At 46.8% G+C, this 26,617-nt stretch overlaps 1 protein-coding gene across 3 annotated transcripts in view; it reads left to right on the top strand.

Annotated features, from left to right (window-relative positions):
* LOC149365761 (F-BAR domain only protein 2) overlaps positions 1-26,617 on the top strand; it is a 70,848-nt gene that overhangs the window by 9,688 nt on the left and 34,543 nt on the right. For 2 of the 3 annotated variants that reach the window (XM_089545801.1, XM_089545810.1), the window contains exons 2-7: positions 1,407-1,498; positions 5,515-5,689; positions 6,837-7,049; positions 13,660-13,939; positions 15,056-15,427; positions 22,000-22,095. In XM_089545801.1, the coding sequence (XP_089401927.1) occupies positions 1,407-1,498; positions 5,515-5,689; positions 6,837-7,049; positions 13,660-13,939; positions 15,056-15,427; positions 22,000-22,095 (1,228 nt within the window). The remainder of the gene's footprint in view (positions 1-1,406; positions 1,499-5,514; positions 5,690-6,836; positions 7,050-13,659; positions 13,940-15,055; positions 15,428-21,999; positions 22,096-26,617) is intronic. The other variant, XM_089545819.1, reaches the window with a different exon arrangement.

Below are 26,617 nucleotides of genomic sequence, written 5' to 3'. Positions count from 1 at the left end.
ATTCCAGGTACGGTGTTTCGATGTTTAGTAATCTGCCTGTCAATTTAAGCATAAAGTGCTTTTAGCTTGCTTTCTTACTAAACGCAGACAAGTGTCATTCTGCGACCATGGCAGAGCTGACGCTGAAACTGGAGCCAAAAAATTCCAAGGTTTTCTCTCCAGATGTTATCCAGCAGAGAAAGAACTTACCTACCCCAACACCCTTATGGGATTCAAATGAATGTCTGTGCAAATGAAGCGGTTCTGTCTTTATTGTTCAGCCTTCAGACAACTCGGCTGTATTACAAATGGTACAGGCACTTGCGGGCAGCTAAATCATTATCATCGTGCATCCATTCATTCCACACCTCCGAACTCACAAACATTCGGCAGCAGTAGTGCTGCCATGACTGTGCTATGTTGCCAGTGGTAGGTTTATTTAGCTGCACGTGAAGGTGAGAAAGTGGCCAAGACGACCAAATGTGTTGGCAAGGCTGAAGAACAGTGGACAAGCGCTATGGTGCATTCAGCAATGAAAGCAGCAAGGGACTCTTGAGCGTGCTGCCCAGTGTAAAAAAGAAAATAAGTGACTGTAGCAGCACGCAAAGCAACAAAAGCAGCGAGGGATGCCGAGTGTAATTGGCCAAGGGAGCAGGCCATTACCTGAGTGTGGCTACCGCGATCTCTGAGCCGTCACAGAATGCACTATGGCTTTCCTGCAATGCTTGTACCTATTCTCGACAAAAATGTAAAGGTGAAAGAAGCCAACAGCCACAGAAACCAAGGGGCACAGGGGATTTTTTTTAATTTATTTTATTTTGTGGTGTTGATCAATTCAGAATATCAATGAATATGCTATCGCTTAAAGCTAGTTGACCAGAAAAGCAGAAGAAAAAACAACCACACGCCGCCGGTGGGACCCGAACCCATGACCTCCGAATTACGCGTCCGGCGCTCAACCTCTGTTTGCTTGTTTGCTTAAAATGTAAAGGCTAATTTTGGGAGAATTTCCAGAAAGGTGGCAGAAGGTAATTATTATTAACTGTAGCCACATCATCATGGTTACAGGTGCGGTAATCCTCATTTGTGCTCACTATCACAACAGAAATGCAGACTTCACTTGAGGTTGGAAACAAAGAACACTCCGACTTAAATGGCTGTAATGCATGTGCATGCGCTCATCTATCAATTTTCAAGGGAAGACTTGCAATTGAATTTTTTTCGAATGAAGGTTTACATGCAAATTGCAGTACCACATATTTGTAGCTGGTGTCTTGAGGCAGCAGCAGTGTCTATGTGCTAAAGTGGTTCGGTGATCTGGGCTTTGAACAGCGCCTGTGTCTCTTCTTGGTCCCGTCTACTGCGCTGTTTTTATTGAAAAAAAAATATGTCTTGTTAATTTTCTGCTACTCTCTCTTCTCTCACAGGGAGACAAGAACAATGGCTTCGATGTGCTCTACCACAACATGAAATATGGCTATCTTGCGGCCAAGGACTTGGCGGAATTCTTCCGCGAGAGGTGAGGTGGCCGGCTTTGTTTTTCTTAGTTATTCTAAGTTGTTATCAATGTCCTTGCTCAAAGACTGCAAAGAAGGTAAAACTTCTTTTTTCACAGTGCTGCAGTGGCTTTCTCGATGAGCTTGACCAAAGTTCCTCTTTCTTCACGTAGAAACCTTTTCATAGAATTTTAGCAGAACTCTGTGCCTTGTTTTTCTCTCCCATTACTTGTTTTGGACGATTGTTAAAAGCCTTTGCAGCCGTCTCAGCTTCCTGTTGGAGTGGAGATCGCAGGAAACTCAAGAAACTGGATGCTGTAGTTAATTTCTTTTCTGCATCAATTGTAACCACAGTTGAGCTTTCAGCTTGGAGCAGTATTGGATTTTCATAGAAGAAGCACAGATGAAATTGTAATTAAAAGCATATGTTGCAAACAAAACTCGTCAGTAGACCATCTGACCTTTCGTGTGTGCTTCAGAGCTCCTATCTATCTGTTCATAAAGCACAAGCAAGGAGAAATTACTGCCTGTGGCCCACTAGAAACCTCATGCCACTGTCTTCACACTTGACAGGTCATGTTGCTTGGCAACATGGTTAAACTAAGCCAGTCACATGGCTTCATTTATGTGCAGTAGCCTCACGTCTACTAGAAAGCATAGCCCAACTAAGCTGAGCTTTTGGCTTCCTTGGGCTGTGAAAGTGACCTAAGCAGTGTACTTATCGTGTCACTAACTCTGCTGTGAATGTAAAGAAAATAGGCGACTGTTTATTTGTTCGTTCATTAATTTATTGGCTACCTGTAGGCTTTAGAAAGAGAAGCAGTAACATTCCACTCAGTGGCAGTAAGAATTTTTATTTAATGAGTGGGATCAAGTTTAGAGGATATAAATTGAAGAAGCAGAATGAGTTGGGTAAGGAAAGTGAAGTATAGTGTTAAAAGTTAGATAGTTTGCGATCATATGCAAGGGACGGCAGGTGAAGGCTTGCTTTCATTCAAGTTATACTGACAGGTCAGTCATAATTAGAAATAATGAAATGAAGATATTATGTGTAATTTCTAACGATTAGGTGAACTTGGCTTCACTGCTATACTAGGGAAGCATATTTTGCTGAGGAGTGAATGAGCATTTTACACAGTAATAATTTAATGACGGAGGTACCTGCTTGCAAGAAGTTATCAAGAAGAGACCCTAATCTTTGGTTTGGTGGACTGTCTGTGAGATGGGAACCACCCAAGACCAAAATATCTGTGAATTCGGCTTAAAAGCAGCTGTCCCCTGTACTAAAAAAAAAAAAAAAAAAAAATGTACCCATAAAAGTTACCGAGAATGATGTGGGTGCTCAGAAATTGTGTTTCAAGCAGTGATTGGATGGTGTATGAAATGTTCATATTGCTGCTCATGTCCGAGTGGCTCTTTCAGTGGCAGTGAAAAAGGAACCACAAGCAAATGCTCCAGCTTATGGTGTATAGCAAGTTGACAGCTAATCAAATAGAATTCGAATGAAGCAGTAGCTCAGAAGGAATTTTAAGGGAAGAACTGAGTAAAAATAAAATAGATGGGCGACGGTCTTGGGAGGCTAGGAAGGGCATCCTAGTTACTGAAAAACATACACGCACATACACACAACAGTGGATCGACAGCGTTGGCTCTGTGAAACCGGCTTTGAGGGAACGAGAGCCTGTGAGGAGGCCGCGCCATGACAACGAAGAAAGGCTAGAACACAGCAACTCAGATTAAAAATATGCCATATGTTCATGCCATATAAACAGTTAACAAAACAGTAGTTGGGGAAAGAACAGGTGAAGTATGAAAATGTGAAATGATGGTATTTGGAGGAGGAAATCAACCTTGCCATGTCAAGAGTCCCTGTTGAAAGAGCAGTTACCTTTTGACAAATGGGAAGGATAGAAGTGTACACACGTGCCTGTGTATAGAGGCACTCACAGCATGGAGAAGGATGTAGTGCAACGGTGGTTGATACAGTAAAGGTGAGTGGGGAAGAAGAAATGAGACAAAAGCCACCGCTAGGCCCTGTTTGACCCACTTTGGGCATGTTTTTTTCTTGAGGGTGATCTTGGGAGTTTATCGAGAACAAAGTTCTCCGTGCAGCTGCCCCAGATTTTAGCTCGCCTTCCAAGCGTACAGGTGGCGACTGCACCTGTTCTCAGATTCGCATGGCCACCATCGGTTCTTTCTGCACAGTGCCCTTGATGGTAATCTAATAGGGTATATTCAAAATTCCGCAAGTGCGCTTTCCCGCATAACAATGTTGTCCCAAACAAGATGGCTGACCATGCGTTTACAGCTGAAACAAAGCAAGAAAGACTGGTTTTTTGTTTGATTCTTCCAAAATACGTTTCTTGCATTCTATCCACACCTTTAGCGCCTGTCCTGTAGGCCACGTAGTTCCTTTATAGCGGAGTCGGCCATCTTGTTTGGGGCAACATAGTCATGTGGGAAAGCGCACTTGCGGAATTTTGAATATCCCCTATTGACCTAAAGGGTAAGTAGTGGGTGCAATGGAAGTAGACAAAAGTGTAGACAAGCTTGCCAGCACGCACGTGAGGGCAGTGGAGAAAAGTGCTCAGTCTCGTGTGTTGCGTGCGAGTTCCCACACGAGGTGGGAACAGAACCACACGTTACACCTTTCAGGTGCTTCCGAACACACTGCATCAAGTGCGTGACACATCCATCAGCCTAGGCAGGTGGTCTGTCATGTCCCCCAATTACTGTTTATGTTTGAGCGGAGCTTCTGCCCCCCCCATCCCATTCACGAGGTTCATTTCCATTTCTTTGTCTGTCCCGCCAGACTAGCCTTTGAAGGGGGAACAATGGGCCCCGAGAACAATGCCTTCAGAAGGGGGGGATCAGAGCTGCCTTGCTGCTACGCAGTAGTGCTGTGATTGCGTGTTGGGGCGATGCCTCCTCATCTGGGAGTGGCCTCTGCACACTTCCGCTTGCGTTGGAGATGCACTGCAGATAAGCAGAGCTTCATGGAGCAAGCAAGTGGGGGTTATCTTGAGGACAAATTGAAGTTGGCCTGCATTGATAGGTTAATGCGTTCTTCCAACAAAGAGGCTACTTTTCACTGAAAACTGAGCTTCTGTGAACTAGAAAAGTTCAAAGAACAAAATAAGGGTTTCACCATCATCGGCCGTTTGTGCAAGTAGACTGCACTGCATAGACATCGTTTTTCAGGCACGGATCACGGAGGCTTGGCTACTCTGCAACGAACTTGAGAATGTTGGTCACGGAGTCTTTTTCGGTGTAGCGTTCACAAGTACCATAATACAACGTTTTGGGCGAGTTGGTTACCTACATTCATTATTACAGCGCAACGACGGTACAAAACAAGAGGGGGGCTGTTGTACTCTTGTTTTGTGCCGTCGTTGCGCTGTAATAATGAATGTACTTCACAAGTAGTTTGAGTGCAGTGGTCAGAAAATTCATAAAATGCAATTTTCTTGGTTGTGTTCTACCAGACCTTCACGCGCGTGCGACCTGTGTATATTTATCATGTTTATATGTAAATAGATTTATTGTTGGTGTACCCCTCCCCCTGTCCTTTATACTATCCCCTCCCCTCTTTCCTTTCACTCCTACACAGTGCCTGCTATCTTTTATTTCCGCTGCCCCAGCTCAGGTGCTTCCTGCAGTGATAGCAGATGCTGGGGTAGAAAAAATTATTTTACCTTCCATATTCAATGCAAATAAAAACCACTACTACTACTACTACTTTTCTCGGTAATAAATGATGCTGCCGGACAAACATCAACATTGGCAGAAAGAGCCCTGCTGTCAATTTCATAGCCATACAATCAAGAGCATGAATTGCATGGAGTTATCTTCAGTGTCCCCTTAAACGTTGTGCGCACAGATATGCGCTCTCCCCGTGCCAGCATGTGGGCACAGAGTAAAGGGTTCGCGCTAGCATGGTGCGAGCCAAGTTCAGTCTCTTGTGCGGGGCTGTGGTGAGTGAAAAAGTCTGGCCTAGGAGTCGAAGTGAACGTTGGCGCCCGTGCCCCCGCGTTCCCAGGTCGGTGGTGGAGGAGTCCCACTCGAAGCTGCTGTCGAAGCTTGCCCGCCAGGCAGCCGGCTCCTGCTCGACGGGCACCTTCGGACCCCTCTGGGGGGTGTTGCGCATCACATCCGAGAAGCTGTCCTCGCTACACGCGCAGATGGTCGCCCAGCTGCAGGACCTGGTCCGCGAGGTGAGGTCCGCCGTTTGACACGTTCACTGCGGCAGGGATCATAGGAGCCCGGACCCTTGTTAGTGTAGCCCACCAATGGGCCAGCCGCCTTAATAAAATTTTTGACGGTGTGACCCACCAGTGGGCTACTAGCAAAACAGCTTACCGTATTATCCGGTGTATAAGACGCACCCCAATTGACCCAGTTAGGCTAGTGAGGCTTAATTAAACACGCTTGTGCGACCATCGCAAAATACACCTTCACTGTGAGAAATTCTTAAGCAACGCCAAGTGATCGAAAAAGGCAACACTCATGCCATACCCGCCCAGGTTTTAGCAAAAAAGAAAGAAAAAACAAAGAAGCTCTCCCATATGTCCACAACAACATTTTATTTCTACTTAAAACCTTCGAAGTCTTCATCTTCAGATGCGCTATCAAAAAGTTCGCCCATTTCTGGAGGCAACGTGGCTGAAACATTCTCTTCGCACTAAGTACGTACTACGTACCCAGAGCAAACACAGTTGCAAAGGGTGGTTAAAAAAGAACGCCGGCTTGTCTTGATAATGGCGGGAAGCACGATTGTTGCCATCTTTTGGCATTTCGCATTACTTTTGCCTGCGGCCTCCGAAACGGCCACACGTTTGTGATTCCGGAAGTCGTCATCCCCGCCGTTTCATGATAAAGTTCACCTGAAAAAGTGGCACACGGCGGTCCCCGTATTGAAGTATTAACCATGTTACAACCGCATTATTGGCAGCGATATTTTTTCCTTGAAAAAAGCTTGAGCATGAACCTGAGTAATTTCTGAACTCGCAAAAAAAAAACTCGAAAAATTCGCGTATAAGACGCACCATTGCATAGGGCGCACCAGCAAGACTTTTGACAAAAAAGCCGCGTCTTATACAGTGAAAAATATGGTATTTGTTCTTTGAGCCGCCAACATATGGCAGTAGGCAACCTTACATGTGGAATTTTCATGAGATCTTAGAAATTTACAGGACTACCCATGGCTTCTTCGCGTGACGATGAACTTGTGGCTGCACAGCTTGCATGCGTGACACGACCCACTGGCGACCTGCGGCACAGTGAGGGGGTTTTAGATGAGGCCTGCGTTTACGCTCCTGTGTTCAGCATAACAACAGCGGAGGTGTGCATGGAATGACGCAGGTGCAGCGCTACTGTGAAGAACAGCACAGGCGGCACAAGCAGGTGAAAGAGGAGGAAGCCCCCACACTGGAGGTGGTGCAGGGACTGCAGCAGACCACGGGGGCCCTGGCGAAGGCCCGCGAGGCCTACGCTGCCCGCTGCCTCGAACTCGAGAAGCTCCGCCGAGAGTCCTCGCCCCGGGACCTCGACAAGGCCGAGGCGAAGGCCCGAAAGGTGAGGAGCCCTGCTTTGCACATTGCAAATGTGCCTGGCTGATGACAAGCTAGTCTTGTTGTTTGATAGATGTAGTGGGCCAGTCCTCATATCCCTTTGAGGCGCTTTGTACACAATTGCGTAAGCGGCAAAATTACAGCTGTTTGGTAAAATGTTTAGGGGAATCCCCCAAGGTGGAGTAAATTTGTAATAAGGGAGTAATTACTCATTGGCATCCACCCAAGCGCAGCCATACGGCTACAAAGGAAAGCTATACAGCTTTCTCAGAAACTTCATAGTTAAAGAAAAATTCGTCCTGGTCCGGGGTTCGAACCCGGGACCACCGCTTCACCGGAGCAGTCGCTCTACCAATTAAGCTAACCGGGACGGCAAGCTTATGGTAGGGCGAGAGCGAATTGATCAAGAACTCGAAGTGGGAACAAATTTACTCTACCTTGGGGGATTCCGCTAAACATTTGACCAACACTGTTCCCACTTCGAGTTCTTGATCAATTTGCTCTCGCCCTACCATAAGCTTGCCGTCCCGGTTAGCTCAATTGGTAGAGCGACTGCTCCGGTGAAGCGGTGGTCCCGTGTTCGAACCCCGGACCAGGGCGAATTTTTCTTTAACTACGAAGTTTCTGAGAAAGCTGTATAGCTTTCCTTTGTAGCCGTATGGCTGCGCTTGGGTGGATGCCAATGAGTAATTACTCCCTTATTACAGCTGTTTCTAGGAAAATGGAGCACTTAACAGTGATTTTATTATTTCAGTCAAATTCAGTACCCCTATTGTTGCAAATGAGTTGTTTTTTGGTACCATGTAGCGAACGCAGTGAGTAATATTTCACATAACAGTGCGCTAGGTAGCACTTTGCCCGCCGTTTTTGTGCAGAGAGATTTTGCCGCGAGTGAAATCATCGATTATTTTTGCTCAGTTTCGAGCGTAATGTGCGTCTTCAAAACACAAAGTGATTCCACGATCCCTAGGATGTTTGCCTGACACACGAGAACATTTCGATGGTACTATTTCTAACAAATAGTACCAATTTGTACGGAGTTCTCCACATCGTTGTCAGAACTTACCTGCTGGTCTTTCACGCTCGAAAACCAACAAATTCCCTTTCTTGAGGCCTGAATATACTACCAAGGGCGTCCGCAGAATTTTTTGCAGGGGGGGGCCCCGTTGGTGCCCCGGGGGGGGGGGGGGTATGTTCGTAGCAAAAAGGCGCTATTTGTGGAGTAAATTTATTTATTTATATATAAATAAAAATTAAACAAAATGCACACATGAAAGAAAAATTACAAACAGCAAATTAAAGCGCGGCTAGGAGAGGTACATTGGAGTTTATCAACGAAGAAACAACTAAAATTAATAAAAAATGCAAAAAGATGCTATATCACTTCGTGGAGAAGAGTGCTTAGTCTTCCTGCATACAGGTTCTCGACTCACCCGGATTGATGACCAGCACACAGCACAATATGTTCGCAAACACGCAACTACAGTCACTCAGTCAGTCTTCCTTGAACAGCAACTGTAGGCGCCTCGGATTTTTCTGGGCGAATTGCGTAATTACACGTGTGATAAATTCACTTCTGTGCTTCATTACACGCTCTCGGTGCACACTCATCATACACATTGATTGGAAAAACTGTTGAACGCGTACGTTGAAAACAAAAGATGACTATATATACAACGAAAACTTATTTACAAGATAAATGCACGCTTGCAGCTTCATGCGCCTCGCTCCATCTTGCTTGCGCATCCGCACAGTCGAGCAACCCCACACACACTGCTCGCCGCTCGTCGTTTTCTCGTCCGCTGTCTTGGTTGTTCTCAGCTTCGCTGACAACCGGCCACTAAAAACACCCAAGCACAAACACAGAGGCGCGCACACGTGCGAGGGCTTACTTGCCACAGTATCCCCGAATGCGCACTTTGGGGGTGAAAGGAACGCCGTGCAACTTCCGAGGGGAAGGGACACTCGCCACTCCGGTCGGAAAATTTGTTTTTGTGTTTTTATGGGGTTCAGAGCCCCAAAACGACTCAGGCTATGAGGGATGGAGTAGTACAGAGTTCCGGGTAATGTCGACCACCTGGGTCTCTTTACCATGCACTGACACGCACAGTACATGGGCGCTGTTGTGATTTGAGGCCCAGCCAGAGGTGACAGGCGAGCCAGGCAGGCGCCATCGGGCTGCGTTGACCAAAGGCGCTGGTTTTCGCAGAAGACGCAAAGAACGCTGGTGTGGGGGCGCCTTGGGAGACTGCGTCGCCGTGAACAAAAGCAGCTAATCCCCTTTGCCGGAGATTCTGAAAGCGGCGCTTCTACCGAACTGCGCTACCCGTGGATCGGAGGAGACGGCGAGCGGCGGCGGCGCCAACTCATCGCCCGCTTGCCCCTGAGCAGCCCGACAAAGCAGGGGTGGACACGGCTGATTTGTCCTTCCCTCCTTAAGAATTCATCGGTGACCGGCGTAACGATAGGCGAAAACAAGATGCCCCGTGCACTGTCTGCCTCCGTGTCGCTATCTCTCTAGAGATCAAAGAAACAGACACCCATCTCAAGGCGGCTCGAAACACATGCTCGCCGGTGCCGCTGTATGTCTGGAACAGGTCGCCCTTCAGTAGAGCTAACGATGGCGTGGTTTGAAAACGGCGGAACGACGCACGCCCGGACGCGGCATTTCGCAGATGTGACCATGCGGGGCTGCTTTTACCCTTTTGACTGAGCGCACCACCGCCCCTGGCGTGCGACCATCACTCACGGTTCGAGTGAGTGATTTTCCAGGGGGGTGCAACCGCCCCCCCTTGCCCCCCCCTCCGGACGCCCATGTATACTACTTATGTGAAAAAAATGATTGATTTCAGTCAAAACAAAAAATGGCGCCTGAAAGGGATGTGCAAAAATAAAGGCTAGGTGACAGGGGCGACAGAGTGTTTGGAACACAGCCATGAGTGCACTCCTCTTGCAACTGCCCATTTTATGCACCAAGGGAAGCAGCCTAATGCTCATTGTGATACTGAAAGCAGTGCTCAGCATTTCACTTGGGCGTACTGCTCGTGCTATGTTTCGCCAAACGTGGAACACTGCAATGCGCTGCGTTGCCTGACTGTGGGTCGTCAAAAAGCGGAAAATTTTTTCACAACTCCTCCTGCCTGATCCTAAGAAGGACGAGCAGACTGTGTAAATAAGAAATAAAGGGCACAGAGTGGACTGAATGCTCACTGTCATTAATTCGTGACGTGCCAATTTTCCCAAATTACTGCAGCTGTAACAAATATATGAACTTTTCCGGTGTGGGTGCACTAACTTTCACAGTAGGGCCCTGTACACCAGCTCTTGTATACAGTGCTCTTTTATGCATTTTATGCCATTACAGTGGAACCTCGATTATACGTTCCCCGGTCATGCGACGACCCGCATTTTACGACGAATTTGTGCGGTCCCGGCAAAACCCCCATAGAGACAATGCATTAAAAAACTCGGTTATACGACGCAAAGTTTACAAGGACCCCGCTTCGTACGGCGTTTGGCTCGTACCGTCCGTCAAAAAAGGTCATCAGCAAACGCAGGCCGGGATGTACCGTATTTTCGCGATTCTAAGCACCCCCCGAATCTAACACCCCCCCTATTTTCGGAAAAAAATTTCTGAAAAAAAACTTTGCATGCGAATCTAAGCACCCCCTTTTTTGTGCGGAAGAGAGCGTTGCCGAGGCCGCCAAGTGCACGCACTTGCTCTCTTTTTCGTCGAGCCTGTGCAGTCGGAGTCCCGAGGAGGCGCGGCCTGTGCGTTGTTGTTGTTGTGACTGAGAGAAGGATGAAAAGGAAATTGCACGGGCCTGCCTAGCCACCACCGCTGCCAAGTGCAGATAGAAGACAGTTAAAAGATCAGAGGAAAGATAAAGAGAAAAGATAAGACGCGCCTCGCAGCAACAAATGCGTCCGCCGGAGCGGACGCTGATGAAAAAGCAGATAAGCGGGGCCGAAGCGAGGAGAGCGGCGTCCACGGCGCTTTTTGTGTTGCTGCGTTCGGACACTACAAGACAGATGGCGGCACAGAACTGTCTGCAGCTATTTTTCTTTTGAATGTTTCCTAAATAAAATGTTTTTTCTCGCGCCCGTTTCATCGAGATTTCGCAACGAAAAGAGGGGCCCGGGGGGGGGGGGGGGTCAGTTTAGATTTTTCGAATCTAAGCACCCCCTTTCACTTTGGGCATCGCGATCGTGAAAAAAAGGGGTGCTTAGAATCGAGTAAATACGGTAGGTACACTTTAGCCAGTGGATAACCGGTGCGCCTTAATCTTTCCACCTATCAAGAAAACCGCGCGAGCCGCTGCTCACGCAGTCTCAAGGGCCATTTTATCTTGTTTGTTGAAGACTAGCCCTCTGCCAGCAAAAATGTGCTGCATTTGTGTTCCGAAAAAAAAAAAAAAAAGATGACGATGAAGTTCAGATGTTAAAAATACCACGCTTGATTTTCGATTATACGACACCCGGATTATACGACGGTTTCACGCGGTCCCCTGAACGTCGTATAATCGAGGTTCCACTGTACCTGATGTGCACTGAAACGAAGGAAATGTTATTTAAAAAATTGTATTCATTCAGCAGAACCACAATTTTTTTTTTTTTTTTCAGTCCTGCATTTGGTGCATGGTAGCCTTAGTTGCTTATGCGCCACAAAATGCCCAAAGCGCCTTTGTGCCAATAAAATCAGTCGTCAGTAATTGCGACTTTTTGTTGTAATTGTGGCAGTACAGAAGGGGGTAACACAGGGCAAAGTTCTGGGCACTAGACCTGTTGACCATTGAAACTTATTGTTGCGTATCATACGTATTGTTACATATTGTTACGTATTATGCTGCGACACTCTTTGACTCTCTGCTGCAATCTCTCTGCTTTCGTCTCTGCTTTCGTCTCTGCTTTATGACCATTTGTGTAGTACTTAGTAAGCATTTTTTGTTACGGGTTTGTTTGTTTGTATTAGTTGTCTTGGTATTTCTGTCACTATACAATGTAATGTTTCCACTCCTACCTTAGTCCTGGAAAGGACTGGTAGTATCTAAAAAAAATAAATAAAGGCATTTGTTGTTAGTGCCAGTGTTCATCGCTAGGCTAGCTTGGGCGTTTCAGCCTGCTTTGTCGATCGTAGTTACAGGCCAGGTCCAGGCCACTCCTGACCTGACCTGACCTGACTCAGCCTTCCATTCTCCTCATCCACTGCTCTGCTAACGAGAAGTGACAAGGGCAGTGGCATGATAGGAATGTGATTGTGATCCAAAGACTCCCAACAAGACAGCAACACTTGCCCTTGCTGCTTTCACCGTTTAGCATGACGCCAAATTGCACGCTCCTTTCTCTACTACTTTTTCGCCTCAGGTTCATGTCAGGAAAGGACGGCGTGGGCACTTATGTGATCCAGACATCTGGCACTTTGATGTTGCATAATAATCCAAAAAAACATTGGTGAAATTTGCTATACTTCATTTCATGCATAGCATGCAATGCTGCCAGTGCGAACTCGCCTCTTTGCTTCGGCTGCATCGATACCCGAGAAATAGTTGGTCATAAGTCTAAAGCACAGACAAGCGTCTTTCATTACGGTAAAGCTCGAGTACCATGACTGGCAGAATCTTGCACTTTGTTTTACCTCTTACCACGTTTCTGTTCTCCCCTTAACCTACCTTGAGAAGTGTGTGTGACGTGGCGGCATTTAGTACAAGGCTGGCGTGCCTATTTGCATTGGCTCCATCCGTGCCCAAAAAGCAGTTCATCATCAGGGAAAGTTATACAAAGAATTCTGTTTTTATCTGGGGGATTTTAAAAAATTCCTGTGAGCAAACTGCTGGCCTAATCGAGAGCAAGCTTCGCTGACGGGGTAGCATATTATGGTCTGCATTCTTTGAGACGTAATTTGCCTGCATTTCCTGGAATTAAGAAAAAACTGCTGTCAACTGCGAGTAAAGCCGTCGCAGACGCGAGCTATACGCGAGCCGAGCAGCTGGTTTGACAGGGCGCGCCATCTGCCGGAAAGCGAGGCAAACGACGCCCCGGCTCAGTGGGTGGGAGGGTAGCGCGCTGGCATTGAAGATATGGCTTGTCTGCTCGTCGAATCTCGCCTTCCGGCAGATGGCGCACCCTGTCAAACCAGCTGCTCGGCTCGCGTATAGCTCGCGTCTGCGACAGCTTTACTCGCAGTTGACAGCAGTTTTTTCTTAATTTCAGGAAATGCAGGCAAGTACCGATGTTTAATTACGTCTCAAAGAACGTAGACCATAATATGCTACCCCGTGAGGGAAGTTTGCTCTCGATTAGGCCAGTAGTTTGCTCACAGGAATGTTTGAAATCCCCCAGATAAAAACAGAATTCTCTGTATAATCAGGGTGTTCAGCAACTGAAAGCCTGACTGCCTTGTTCGTGATTTGTCATGCCAGGCATGGTGTCTTATACCACTTCATATTTTCGTCCAAACCCGCGCCGAGGCTTCAGAAAGTACAAGTGATATATGGCGGAACAGTATGCTTTTGTGGGCGCACTACTTTCATAGCCTCCACAATGCTGCTTGCTAAGTGTGAAACCACGGCTTGCTGCTCTGCGAGAGATTCCATGGTAATGTTCGACGAACGCAGGCATGCGAGGAGTACCGGCACCTAGTGGAGCGGCACGGTGTGGTGCGGGCGGACTTTGAGCGGCGCATGGCCGGCTCGTGTCAGCGGTTCCAGGAGCTGGAGGTGGGCCACCTGGAGCACATGAAGGAGTTCCTGGCGGGCTACGCTCGCGTCCTCGACAGCAGCCATGCCCTCGTGGGGCAGGTGCACGCTGAGTTCCGGCAGCAGTGCGACGCACTCGACGTCGAGACGCTCCTGCGCCAGTTTGCGGCCGCGCGACAGACGGGTTCCGAGAAGCCAGGTACCCGCCCTCTTCTCTTCGTCTCTTGCCGAATTGTGCATCACTCCTGCATCCCATGGAGCTTCGCACCGGTACCTAGTAAATACACAGGTGGTTCACCCAGGTCCAGGAAACCATTGGTGAATACGTCCCTCCAGGCCTAGACCTAGAGACCCTGAGAGAAAACACACTGGAGGAAGATAGGAGGCAATGGGAGGAAAGTTGTCCTTGACAGGTGCATGGTAACAAGGTGAAAATGTGAGCCAACTCGATGATAAGAACGCTGAGTAGCTGTTTGCCCATTTTTGAAAATGCGGATGTAAGGCAGTTGTATACATATGCCTCTGGGTTCTTTGTGGGGCATCAAGAAGACAATGTATATGGGCTAGTGAGCCTATTGGGTCGTTACACAAGAACGAGGCAGCACGTTTCTGCTTCATCTTGTAGGTAAGGAATCCTGTCTTTGCCTCCTTTTTTTTGGCTGTTCGTGCACCTGTATATATTTGTTTGCAGGTGAGCATTTGTTGAGAGTTGTTGATTCAGTGCATTATTCATTTGTGTTGCTGGCTTTCTCTTCATGACTGAGCCGAGAGTAGCAGAGATTATGGGAAGTGGTAGGGTTAGAAACATGCAAGTTTAGGGTAGCAGTTAATGGAGAGCTTTGGGACCATTGTGGTCAAAAGGTTCCGGTTCCGGTTCCAATGGTTCCAGTCTGGCTCCATTGTTAGTTGGTTGGCCTAAAATAAAATGGCACATACCCACTACGGGAGAGTGGCCAAGACACAGGCGGTGAACATTGTCCCGAAGAACTCCGACCGCCTACTTATTTCATCCGTTGAATCTGCCGCAGTGGCTCAGTGGTTATGGTACTCGGCTGCTGACCTGAAAGAAGCAGGTTGGATCCCAGCCGTGATGGTTGCATTCGATGGAGGCGAAATGCTAAAGGTACTGTGCGGTGTCAGTGCATGTTAAAGATCCCCAGGTGGCCAAAATTATTAGGAGCCCTCCACTATGATGTTCCTCGTAGCCCGAGTTGCTTTGGAACGTTAAACCCGATAAACCAAGCCATAAAGCTATTTCAGCCATTGCTACTAGCTATTGTTAACGAGATTTGGGATGCATCTTTCGATTGTGCAGAGCCGGTGACTTTTGAGGAGCCTGACCCGGGCCTGCAGTTGACACCAACGAATGCTGGTGCTGCGGGATCCCCACCGTTTTTCACGACGTCCACACCTGCGAGCTCTGAAAACGGGCCGCCTGTGCTGCCGGCCGACTTGGGCTCAACGGCTGCCGCTGCCCCCCCAGCTGCTGCTGCTGCCACCAACGGGCCGCAGCCGGCGGCCAAGAAAGAAGGTAAAGGGCGGCGTCACCGCGCCATGTCTCTCCTGGACCTGTTTTTTTTCTCTCCGTCCCTGTCGGCTGCGAAAACGCCGGCCCCTCCTCCTCCCACTGCCAACAACAACGCCACCACTGCTGCCGATGCGCCTGCTGCTACTGCTGCTCCCGTGGGTAGGTTCTAACTGTTCCACCATCTCTCTCCCCATGGCCTTTGGCATTCATAACACCTTCCTACAGAGCTTGCTGCTGCGACTCCAATCTGGCTCCAATCTGGCTCCAATTTGGCTCCGATCACTCTTCGATCTGTCTTCGATCTGGCTCTGGTCTGGCTCCGGTCTGGCTCCGGTCTGGCTCCGGTCTGGCTCCGGTCTGGCTCCGGTCTGGCTCCGGTCTGGTTCCGGTTTGGCTCCGATCTGGCTCTCCGGTCTGGTTCTGATCTGGCTCCGATCTGGCTCCGATCTGGCTCTGATCTGGCTCTGATCTGGCTCCGATCCGGCTCCGATCCGACTCCGATCTAACTCCGATATGGCTCCGATATTCAATTCAATTTTATTCAACATCTTGAGGATGTTGGGTGCGCCGACAAAAAGCCAGAGAGAAGGCTTGACAGAGGTCGACGCACCCTACAGTAACTTGACAGCAGCACCAGAATGTTGTATAGTCCACGGCAAGTGAGCACACAGGGGAAAAAAAAAAGTACAAATGGCTCCGATCTGGCTCTGATCTAACTCTGATCTAGGCCAGGGATGCACTGTACCACTCTCAATTAGCGACACAGCAGCAAGTAGTGAGTGGAATAGGTATCGCGTTCATGTGCTCATTTGAGAATGCGTGAACGTGCGAGGCACGTACATGTGCGAGAATGCATACGTGCTTCACCGCTTAGTGCGTCTGCTGGGTGTGAAAGGACTGAGTGGGTGGCTTCCATTTTGACTGCAACCAGAGGTAGGTTTAGCCAAAGATGCTGCGAAATGTTATGGTTGCCAGCTGTGCTTCCTTTAAAAGGGAAACCATCTCTGAGGGTGAAAACGAAACAAATACAAATGTGATATGATAGCGCAGCATGCTGCTCTTTCTTGTCTTCTGAATCATAGCAAGCTTGCTTACGATCTTCCCAGACATGGTTGCATCTAGACTTAGCTGTGTCCATGCAGCAGGTTGGCAACATGGGAATTCTTCGTTGTTTCATCAGTGCTGAATGCATGCGGAACCTGTGACCCAGACTGAGTGGTTCTGGTGTTGATGGGATTTGTAGTTACCAAGTTGTGTTTTCTGCACAAAGCTCGAAGAAGGATGGGCCAGGCGGCATAGTGATCAACCGAGGCAGGCACCGACTCTCAGCCAGTAGTCTGTTTCTAGAATGGAAACAGACCATTGAAGCACATCGTCGAGATGCGTTTAATGCAGGCCGGGTTGAACATCAAAACAGGAGCAAACACAAAAGGGGAGGTGAAGGTGTACAAAAAAGCATGACAGTGTTGTAGGGAACACGTTTTTGGCCGTGCAAGGCCTGAGGTGGTTGAGGGAAAAAATGCTTCAAAATATGAATAAAAACAAACAAATAAGAACCAACCAAGAAGAAACTAGCAGAAGTAATAAAAATGGTATAAACTCTTGACAACAAGAAAAACCAAAGCAAAAATAGGAACAGCCGAAGGGTTGCAGCAAGTAGACTCTTCAGCACCTAGCACTCAACCAATTTCTTTCCCAGACACGGCGACAGGCATTGAGACGACAGGTACTGATTGTTTCATTCGAATGGTGAAGTCCTCCCCTATCCGACGCGCTTTATAAACATTTCATTGCAATGTTACTTTGACCCATAACCACTAGTTCCCGATGTGCGTGTTCCCTTGAATGATAGCGGTATCCTGCTTTTATGTTTGCAGTATTTAAAAATCTTCCTCTAAGCTGTCGATCACTTTGTCGTGCCAAGTCCATGTCACCTGCACTGTCAGACTTCGGTGCACTTTCACCCTGATTCAGTGCTTTCTTCTGTTTTGATGTTTATCCTAGTGTCTATTATGGACAGCAGGAAATAAACCATCAATCATTGATCGATGCATTTTCATCTCGTTGTTCGCACTGTTCGTAGGATCCTTTGTCACTTCGTTTCCTCATATGCTGCTTATTTTAATCCGGTTGCTCTTTCTCTTAGTGCTGAAAGCTTCTTCCAGGCTTACTGTCGGTGCACCACTTAATAGTACTTGCTCAGCCTTCCAGGACTGGTTTTATTTTTATGCGAAGCATACTACTTTAGCTACCACTTCAGCCCTTCACCGTGGTTATGCGCCTCCAAATCACGTGATACATGACGTCACACCACGTGACACGATGATGTCACGACAGTGGAGATACGGGGGCCCACCTCGCGCCGTCGCTGTGGTTGTGCGCCTCCAAATCACGTGATACATGACGTCACACCACGTGACACGATGACGTCATGACAGTAGAGAAACGGGGGCCCACCTCGCGCCGTCGCTGTGGTTGTGCGCCTCCAAATCACGTGATACATGACGTCACACCACGTGACACGATGACGTCAGGGCAGTGGAGAAACGGGGGCCCACCTCGCGCCGTCGCTGTGGTTGTGCGCCTCCAAATTACGCGACACGATGATGCTTCGCATTCTCCAGGCTTAACCAAGTTAAGCCTCAGCCCTTTTTTTTAACTTCTTTTTTAAATTTTAGAGTACAACTAACAGGCCCTAGGTATGGAGTATTACTTGAGGGATGATGTCATATCTCACGGATAGGCCTTTGTTGTACTGCCTTGTTTATAATTTTGGTGTGTCTGTAATTGTCGTTCTGCACTCTTATTTGAGTGTACATGCACTGCATATTGTTACCATAGGTGGTAACGCTGCACCTCTGGTTAGGGTTGTGCATCCTCTTCCCGCATAGCAGCAAGCTCTGTGGAAGCTTTACCCTCGCCTCCCCCCCCCCCCCCCTCCCCCCCCCCCATCTCCCTCATTACCTTTCGAACTCTTCCACCACTTGTGAGGGCTGTCTGTAGTGAATTTATGCGGAGTTCCTTGGGGCCCTGTGCTCTTGCTCTTTCCATCTTGAGTTCGGTGCGATGTGTTCACCGCAGTAATCGCCTCGCACCTGTATCCTTCTTACGGCTGACGAAGAAAACAAAAAGCTAGGAAAATCTGCTCCGTGCTTACAGGGATGTGTGGAATGTTCTTTTCAGTTTTATTCTTGGGCTTAGCCTTAGTCATGGTTTTGTCCCAGCTTCGGTGGCTGCATTTTTACGTGCAGTTAAGGGGGGACACTGGTCTTGAAAAAAAAATTTTTATTAATGAAGTCACAGTTACGAAATCTTCAGGGAATATGTATTTTTGTGTGCTGATTCTAAATATGTCATTTAATTTCATGTAAAACAATTCCTTCAGCACTTATGCACTTTTTATGCTAGTATTTTGTGATGAGCTTTCAAGAAAATTTACTGCGGGAAACTCGCTGAAATGTATGCCATTGGGTTCTCTTGACACCAAGGAATACAATAAGGGTGAAATTGTCTTCTTGCCTATCATAGAACTTAAGTTATAGAGTTTTGAAGTTGTCGCTTCAGAAATGAGAAGGAAAATGTGTATTCCTGTGTGTGAAGTGGTAGCTTCAGTACCCTATTACTCAAGTTCTATGAGAGCTAGGATGATAATTTTACCCTTATTGTATTCCTTGGTGTCAAGAGAACCCAATGGCATACATTTCAGCGAGTTTCCTGCAGCAAATTTTCTTCAAAACTCTCCGCAAAATACTTGCATAAAAAGTCCATAAGTGCTCAAGGAATTGTTTTACATGAAATTAAATGACATATCTAGAATCAGCACACAAAAATACATGTGCCCTGAAAATTTCATAACTATGACTAAATTAATAAAATTTTCTTTTCAAGACCAGTGTCCCCCCTTAAATGCAGATACGTCGATGTGCAAAGATTTCGGTGCGCATTAGTCCCTTTCTGACGTTGCCCGTTTCTGTCATTTCTATTCTTATTAGGCCTATGGAGGTGTGCTTGTTTCAGAATGTAAGAGAGTCATTGTTTTGCATTCTTAAAGTTGCGCACAATTGTGTACAAAATGTCACGCAATAGTGCCAAGATCAAAGCACATGTTTGGCGTGTGAAAAACATGTAAGCAGTTACTGTGTTTATCCGGAGGGTATTTTTTTATGCCACTACCAGCAAAATAACTATGCTAACACCATACTAACAGCGACAGTCTGCTGTGTTAAAATATATTAAAAGATGATTTTACGACTCTCAATAAGTCATACTCAAAGGAGGCAGAGACTTTGTATGTAAATTGAGGGAGCCTTTTTTTTAATGCGCCGCTGCGGTGGCTCAGTGGTTATGTCGCTCGGCTGCTGACCCGAAAGACGCGGGTTCGATCGCAGCTGCAGCGGCTGAGTTTCGATGGAGGTGAAATTCTAGAGGCCCGTGTACTGTGCGATGTCGGCGCACGTTAAAGAACCCCAGGTGGTCAAAATTTCCGGAGCCCTTCACTAGAGTCTCTTTGGGACGTTAAACCCCCATAAACCATTAAGTTTGCGGGGACACGATGGCCACAACTGGCAAAAGACGGGGTTAATTGGAGAGACATGGGAGAGGCCTTTGCCCTGCAGTGGGCTTAGTCAGGCTGATGATGATGATGAAGTTTGAACTAAGCGACTTTCGGTTAACGAGATTTTACTGTGGTGGCATGACTGACTGCAAGAGAGAGAAAGAAAAATTAAAGACCCCTGGAGTTTATTCTCACTAAAATAACTTCCCGGTATGTTCACTCCAAGTGACAAAGCCTGCCTATGGGGAGCAGCCTGTCAAGATTTGAACACAACATGTCACTGCTGTCAGGTCTGGCTTTGCTTGCTCAGCCAGCATGAAATAAAAGTTTGTGACAAAACCCCCAGATTTGCACTCGTTTCTAGCACCATTGAGTGACACTTAGCAGGACATGCTTTACTCATATCCGCCAGCAGACTGACCAGTTAAAGGCTGTACTGTGCACCCCCCTGATTCTGAAGTAAACACTGCACGCTGCTTATTCCGAGGTTTGAAAGATGTGGTGAACATGCACTGATCCCTTTCTTGAAGCTCCTCTCCCAAGGCGTTTTAGCTCGTTCTGATTCTTTGTTGTTACCCTAAGTGCCACCTCTTTCCCTGCCCATAAACTCAGAAATGTTTTTTAATCTTACTGTTCCCTTGTTTGTTTGATCATTGTGTGATGTGCTGCCTGCTGGCAGCTTCAAAATTAAATAATGGTCCTTAATCTTTATTTTTCAATCTCATTTGCTCCTTGTGTTGTGCACTATCGGTTAGGAGCACTTTGCATAGAACAATCACTTCAGTGTTGAAAAAAGAAAAATAGTAACCATGTCACCACTCCTGTCGGATAACAGTTGACGTGCAGTAAAAGCTCGTTTGATTTCGATGATCTCTTGCTGCGCCGATCATACCTGGATGCTGCCTCCTTTCGGGAACCCGTTCGGATTAACTGGTGCGAGACCCGTAGCATCCTAATTAGCGAACATATGACAACACAGACGTGATGACACACGGACAGCCCATCCCTGAGACACAGTCTGACTGCTTAGTTCTAATTCTGAATTAACAATTAATGGGAGTTGAGTTGGCGTGCTTTCACTGTGCTAACCCTTGGTTCCTCCCCCCCCCTCCCACCCCCTGCAACTCTTTTGTGTTTTTCTGTGGCACGTTTTGTTTTAGTGTACTGATCTGTGTTTGTTGTTGTGCATGGTGTTTTGGGGTTTTTTTCTCCCTTTATCTTCTCTCCTTTCTCTGGTTGGGCTGCGTATGTTGTGTTGCACAGCTGTGTTGCGCTTGGTTGTTTCTGTGGATCACTTTCCCGCCCCCATTGGCTTCCATTTGTTCCTCGCCCCGAGTTAATTTTTTTCTGATACCCTCATGTTTGTGACTGACTCTTCTTTGTTTAATTTAAAATTTTAAAATTTGTCTTCCCATCACCCATGTGTACAGATGTGTACTGCCAAGTCATTTGCTGGCTCCTTGCTGTGTGGCTGCATTGCTTGGCTTCCCAGGCAGTGTACCATTTGTCTTGGCTTGACTTTGACTTTGGCTTGGCTTGGCTTTTTTTTTTTTTTGGCTTGTCCAAGCTGTATTTGGCCAATGGCGCCATGGCAGTAGAATGAATGGCCCCTTGTAGAACTTGAAATTGGCGCCCGCGATTTGGGGAAGTCCTAACCTAACCTTGTTGGGAGGCAGTTGGCCAACATTTTTCTAAGCTTTATGTGCACGTGACAAGGTGTTCTGCCTGCCTAGATGTCTGCTAGTTGTGTGTAGCGTACAAAAGCTAGCCCTGTAGTGCACTTTTGTTAGCCATGGTGACAGACTCACTGAAACCTGAAATATCTCCTCAAAGGTATCACTCACAAGGAACCAGGGTGTAAACGCAACCAGAATGCGTATATGGTCAGGCCCCATGCATGCAGCTGTGAAAATTAGAAACCGGCTATTGGGCCCATCGCTCAGTACACTTTGCAGCAGCGTAAAAGATGCCATACGATCGAGGTTCTTGCGCTTTCTTTTACAAGGAGTTCTGCCGCTGTGTTGGGTCACTGGATAGCGCTGGCCACGTGAATGGCCCTTCGTGCCGGCGCAGCGTCAGCAGAAGCGGTGAAGCCCCAACATCCGCACCGTTGAGAGGCAGCCAGCGAACAAAGTGTCACCAAAACGCCCGTGTTGTCTCTTTCCTCTTACCTCAGGCACAGGAGTCGGTGGCAACGGCAGCGAAGCCAACTCTGCGACCACTGCTCCCAAGAGAGAGTCCCTTGCCAGAACCTCGCTACGATCATCTAAATGTAAAGTTCAAACGATGCCCCCCCCAACCCCCTCTCCAATCTCGCACGTGTAAACGTAGCAGTAGACAGTAGAGCAGGAAATGGAATGAGAGACACTCGAGGGGCTGCTGAAACTGTTGCTACTGGTGTGGCAAAACACAGAACGCAGTCTGGAAGCCAGGCCGGGTCATACTAGTGGTTTCATTACACAGTCTGGCTTTGATTGAAACAAAACTCAACAAGAGTACTTGTATAAGGACTGCATAATTGAGTGGGGAACTTTAACAAATGTGGAAATCCTGTTTACATTGGAGGCACAACTACCCTCTTAACATTCATTGTTGCTGTATAAGATTGCCACAGTACTCTCTTTTGCCAGCAGTTTTGTACAGTGTGATTTTTATCCACTTTCAGCTCCTGTCATAAGGAGGGCATTTGCTCTGTCAACTCCCAGTGTTCTAAATGGGGTGCATTGTTGTGAAACACAAGAGAAGTACGCAGTACAAAATGCCACTTGTAACTAGTTTTGTTGAACAGATTATGCTTTCCACATTCACCATGTGTAAACAAACATGCAAACGCAGAGTAACGACTAAACAAATGAGAAAAACGACAGTGAAAGCAATGCATGTCTGAATGATCAGCTATGAGCAGTAGTTGTCTAAAGGTAAAAAAGACGAGGAAAAATGACCATTGCTTACCAGACCTTTGTAACGCAAGATTCAGCGATTTGTTGCACAATCGGCACTGGTCCTTTAAGTCGCCCAAAGCCACATCAAAGTGTGGCGCCCTCTATGTGCAGAAGTGCAATGGTGGGCACAGATGTTGGGTGGCAAAGCGTGCCACTTCTTTATGCCTTCTTTATGCTCTGTGTTACGCGGCCACTCCTGAAGTGGTGTTACACCTAGTGTTGTAAAATGTGAAGCACATGCTGTCACTATGCCTTGCTTTCACTATTGTTTTGATAGTTTGTTTTCTCGTCGTTGCATCTTTTCATGTTTGCATATGGCTTGTGCGAAAGTATAGGTCACTGTCTTATGTGGGCTTCAATAAAACTAGTTGTTATGCTCCACAAGAACTTTTTCTGGCAATGGAGCAGAAACTACGGAGTTGAAATACTTCGCCTCGTCCCACGCAGCGGAATGTCATCCCTGCTTGCTGTTTTTTCTTAAAACATAGTATATTGTCAATATTTGTTATTTAAGGCTTATTTCTAACACGAACTGTCAACTTTCAACACTGAAAGCTGAGGAATAAATAGTTTACTTGATTGCAACAAATTTTCTAGGCATGTTTAGTTACAAGAATCTTCGACAGACGGCGCCAGCTGCAGCAACGACGAAATGCACTTTCTGCAGGGAGATCAACGTGCCACACAGCCAGGCACACCGTCATGTGGCTGAACTATTTGGTGGAATAACACAGTTATAGACGCTCTGCCCCTATAGTCTTCCTTTCTTTGCCAAGAAAAGCTGTGGCCAAGTATAATGGTGTTCTGCTCTTTGCACTTCTCTCAACATGTGTTGGTGTGCCGATGCACCTCTTTTAGAACAATGGATTACCAACTGGCCTGCAACACAACCCCTCTAAACAACTTCCAGTCGTCGAACAAACTCCTATATCTGTGCGCAATCTCTCTACTTTCATTCTAGATATAATTTTGGGTTGAGGTTGTTTAGGAGCCAGTTTGAGCATGTTTGACTATTGGAAATTGTTGTGTATTGGAACCACTGGGTGCACAAAGCTCGCAATATAGCACTGGCAAAGGGGACCCCCTCCCCATTTTTCTAGGGTTTGGTTTCCGACATGTCGCTTTTGTCAGCCAGACATGACTAATGTTCTGCTAACACATTCCTCCCGTTTTGCATTTGTTTCTGTGTGTTGTTACTCTGGCTGCAGCAGTTTCAGTGGCAGTTTGTTTCTCATCTTTCGTCCTTTTTTATTTTTGTTTCTGACTTTTTATTTTGCAAAGTGGTGTAGACGCGTTGACCCTGCCGCACCACCGTCTCTCCCACGAAGCACCCCGTGCCGCTCGCTTTTCCTCCTAACGCTCACGGCGCTTTGACTAACACAAGGGGGAAGGTAAAAAGATGCCCTCCGCATGCCTCACTGAAATGGGAGCACACTGCTGCCTCTCTCTGGCCTGTTCTGCAAAGGCATGATGCTTTCGCTGGCAAGTAGGCTTTTGATTACAGCTCTTGGCACTTTCCACACTTCGGGAGTTTTCAGGGATTCTTCACATGTGTTTGTGATTGGGCACCATTGCGAACACAAATCAGCACGCCTCCCTAGGTGTATGGGACAGCCTTGAATTTAATGAAGTGCAGGATGTACCTTCAAGATTTGAGATCCTGCTTCACTGAAATGATGGCCAACTCCTGACCCAAGGGCAAGGCTCAGAATTCCCATTGATTCGAGGGGCTTTTATGTCCCAGATATTACACAGTGATAACGAACACATTGGGAACAGTGTTCTTTGTCATATGTTTATCTCTCTGATGCCACTTAACGTGGGTGTTTCTGTACATTACACATACAGTCCACACTGTTATGGTAGTGATCACATAAGACGCTGAGAAGTGCCTTCGAGGGGGCTAGTGATATTTTTTCCTTGTAAGCTTTTAAATTAAGGGAACATCATTTTTGGACATTTATTGAAAAGAAGTGGGTCTGAATCAAGGGCACACAGTAATGTGCAGACAAAGTACAAGAAATGTATGGCAGTGTTTCCTGCTCATTTCTTTTTTCTTTTTCCAGATATCGACAGTATGCTATATAGATATTGGCAGGAACATCTAGTAGAGTGTGGCGGATGCAATCTTTATTTCAATAGAAACACCTTATTTGGTGCTGCCCATCCTTATTCTGGTCTGAGTTGTCCTGGCATGCCCTTGCATATGGGAGTGTCACTGCACCTTGAAACTCAGCTTTTTGGTCAGTGCTTCTATCTAGGGACAGGCTGCTGTATCTGTTCCCTGCAAAAGTAATTTTTGTTTTTTTTAGGAGCAACTGGAGCTGGTTGCTCAATAACAAGTAAATTATTTATTCTATCCTTTTCATTCTGAACACATTCGAAGAAGCATAAGCACTTTTTTTTTGTGTGGTATCGAAAATTACAAATGAAATAGCTTCATGATTTGAAGTGTAAAAACTTGGGACAAAAAATTAACATATCTGTGGGAAATGCGCTGCTTATGAAAGTAATACTGAAGGATAAGTGTTCACAGCGGTGGGAGTATTGTGTAGTTGTCTTATAATGGCACCAGTGTAGTAGATCGATGAATTTGGGGAGTGACTGTGACATTTATCTTTAGAATTATTCGAGAGCCAGAACATGAAAGGCAAAATGGTGGTTACTGTGGTGATCACACTTGCACGGTGTATTGTTCAGTGGAACAGTTCATTGTTGAAACGAGCTCATGCTTGATGTAAAGAGGAACATGTGAGCACAGTTCACTGCAAGTAATTGGTGTTAGACACCAATTACTTAACTCCTAGACTTAACTCCAGTGCTTTTTGATGTGCGAAGCAGCTTGATGCATTCAAAATAGGATTAAGCTATCATCTCCATACAATGGCAGTGATGCTGGATTGGTGGTATTTCATTCCAATGTAGAAATTGGATGCCTTAGAGGCATTGGGGGTCTTTATCTGTTCTTGAAATTCTTAAACATGGTGCATTGAGCCCAATGTGAACTCGTGCAGAAGTCAAAGCCTTCTGATGCCATTCTTAAGTGTCCCTGTCTAAAGCTTTGCTTGCAACTTTCCTTACGTGAAATACTTTGGAATACTGCTCTTGTTATGACTTTAAATACTCAGTTATAAATAGCCTGATCTCCTATTTTCCAGCTGCTGGAAACTTAGCTTATGTCGTAATTCTCCTTCTTGCTTGCACCTTTAACCACACATGCTCTTCGTACTGCCTGAGCTCTTCTCTGTCTGGTATGTACGAATTCACTTCTTTCGGATTTGGAAGAAACCTTGTGCTCTTAATGGTGAACATTAAAAATAGGATGCATTTAATGTGCACCTCACTCGTGCGTGATGATATATGTGCTGAAACCAACATTACCAAAGCGTCGGTTCTCTGAAGACCGTGCTTGCAAACTTCACGGCAGAGTGCTTCCTCCTGCCCCACGTAAGGCGGGCGTTATTTTAAATATGGGCCCTCCAGTTTTTTCCGTGTGGAGCAATAAAGGGCTTTCGCTTGTTGCACTAGATTCAGGCGTTTCGAGGCTTGTTTGGTGGTGGTGGTGGAAATGCTCTGAGGTTCCCGTGTGGGCCCTGTCGCCTCGGTGATGGTGCTTGGCGTAGTTGACTCAGATTGCTCTCACCTCCTCCTCCTCACCCTTTGCCTCTCACCCCTCACCATTACACCTCACCCTTCTTCTCTGCACCTTTCTTTTTTTGGCCACCCGCGCAACACGCTCTGTTTTTTTTCCCCCTCACCCTCTGGGAGCAGCGGCGGCGGCAGTCCAAGTGGAAGTCACGGCGGTGGCAGCGGTGGTGACTCATCGCTTTTCTCTCCATTTTTTTTTCTTTA

This window comes from Amblyomma mixtum, chromosome 1 (assembly GCF_055824585.1).
Source record: "Amblyomma mixtum isolate Tamu chromosome 1, ASM5582458v1, whole genome shotgun sequence".
Lineage (NCBI taxonomy): Eukaryota > Metazoa > Arthropoda > Arachnida > Ixodida > Ixodidae > Amblyomma > Amblyomma mixtum.
Note: the sequence above shows the minus strand (reverse complement) of the source record. Positions and strands in the feature narration are given on the sequence as shown.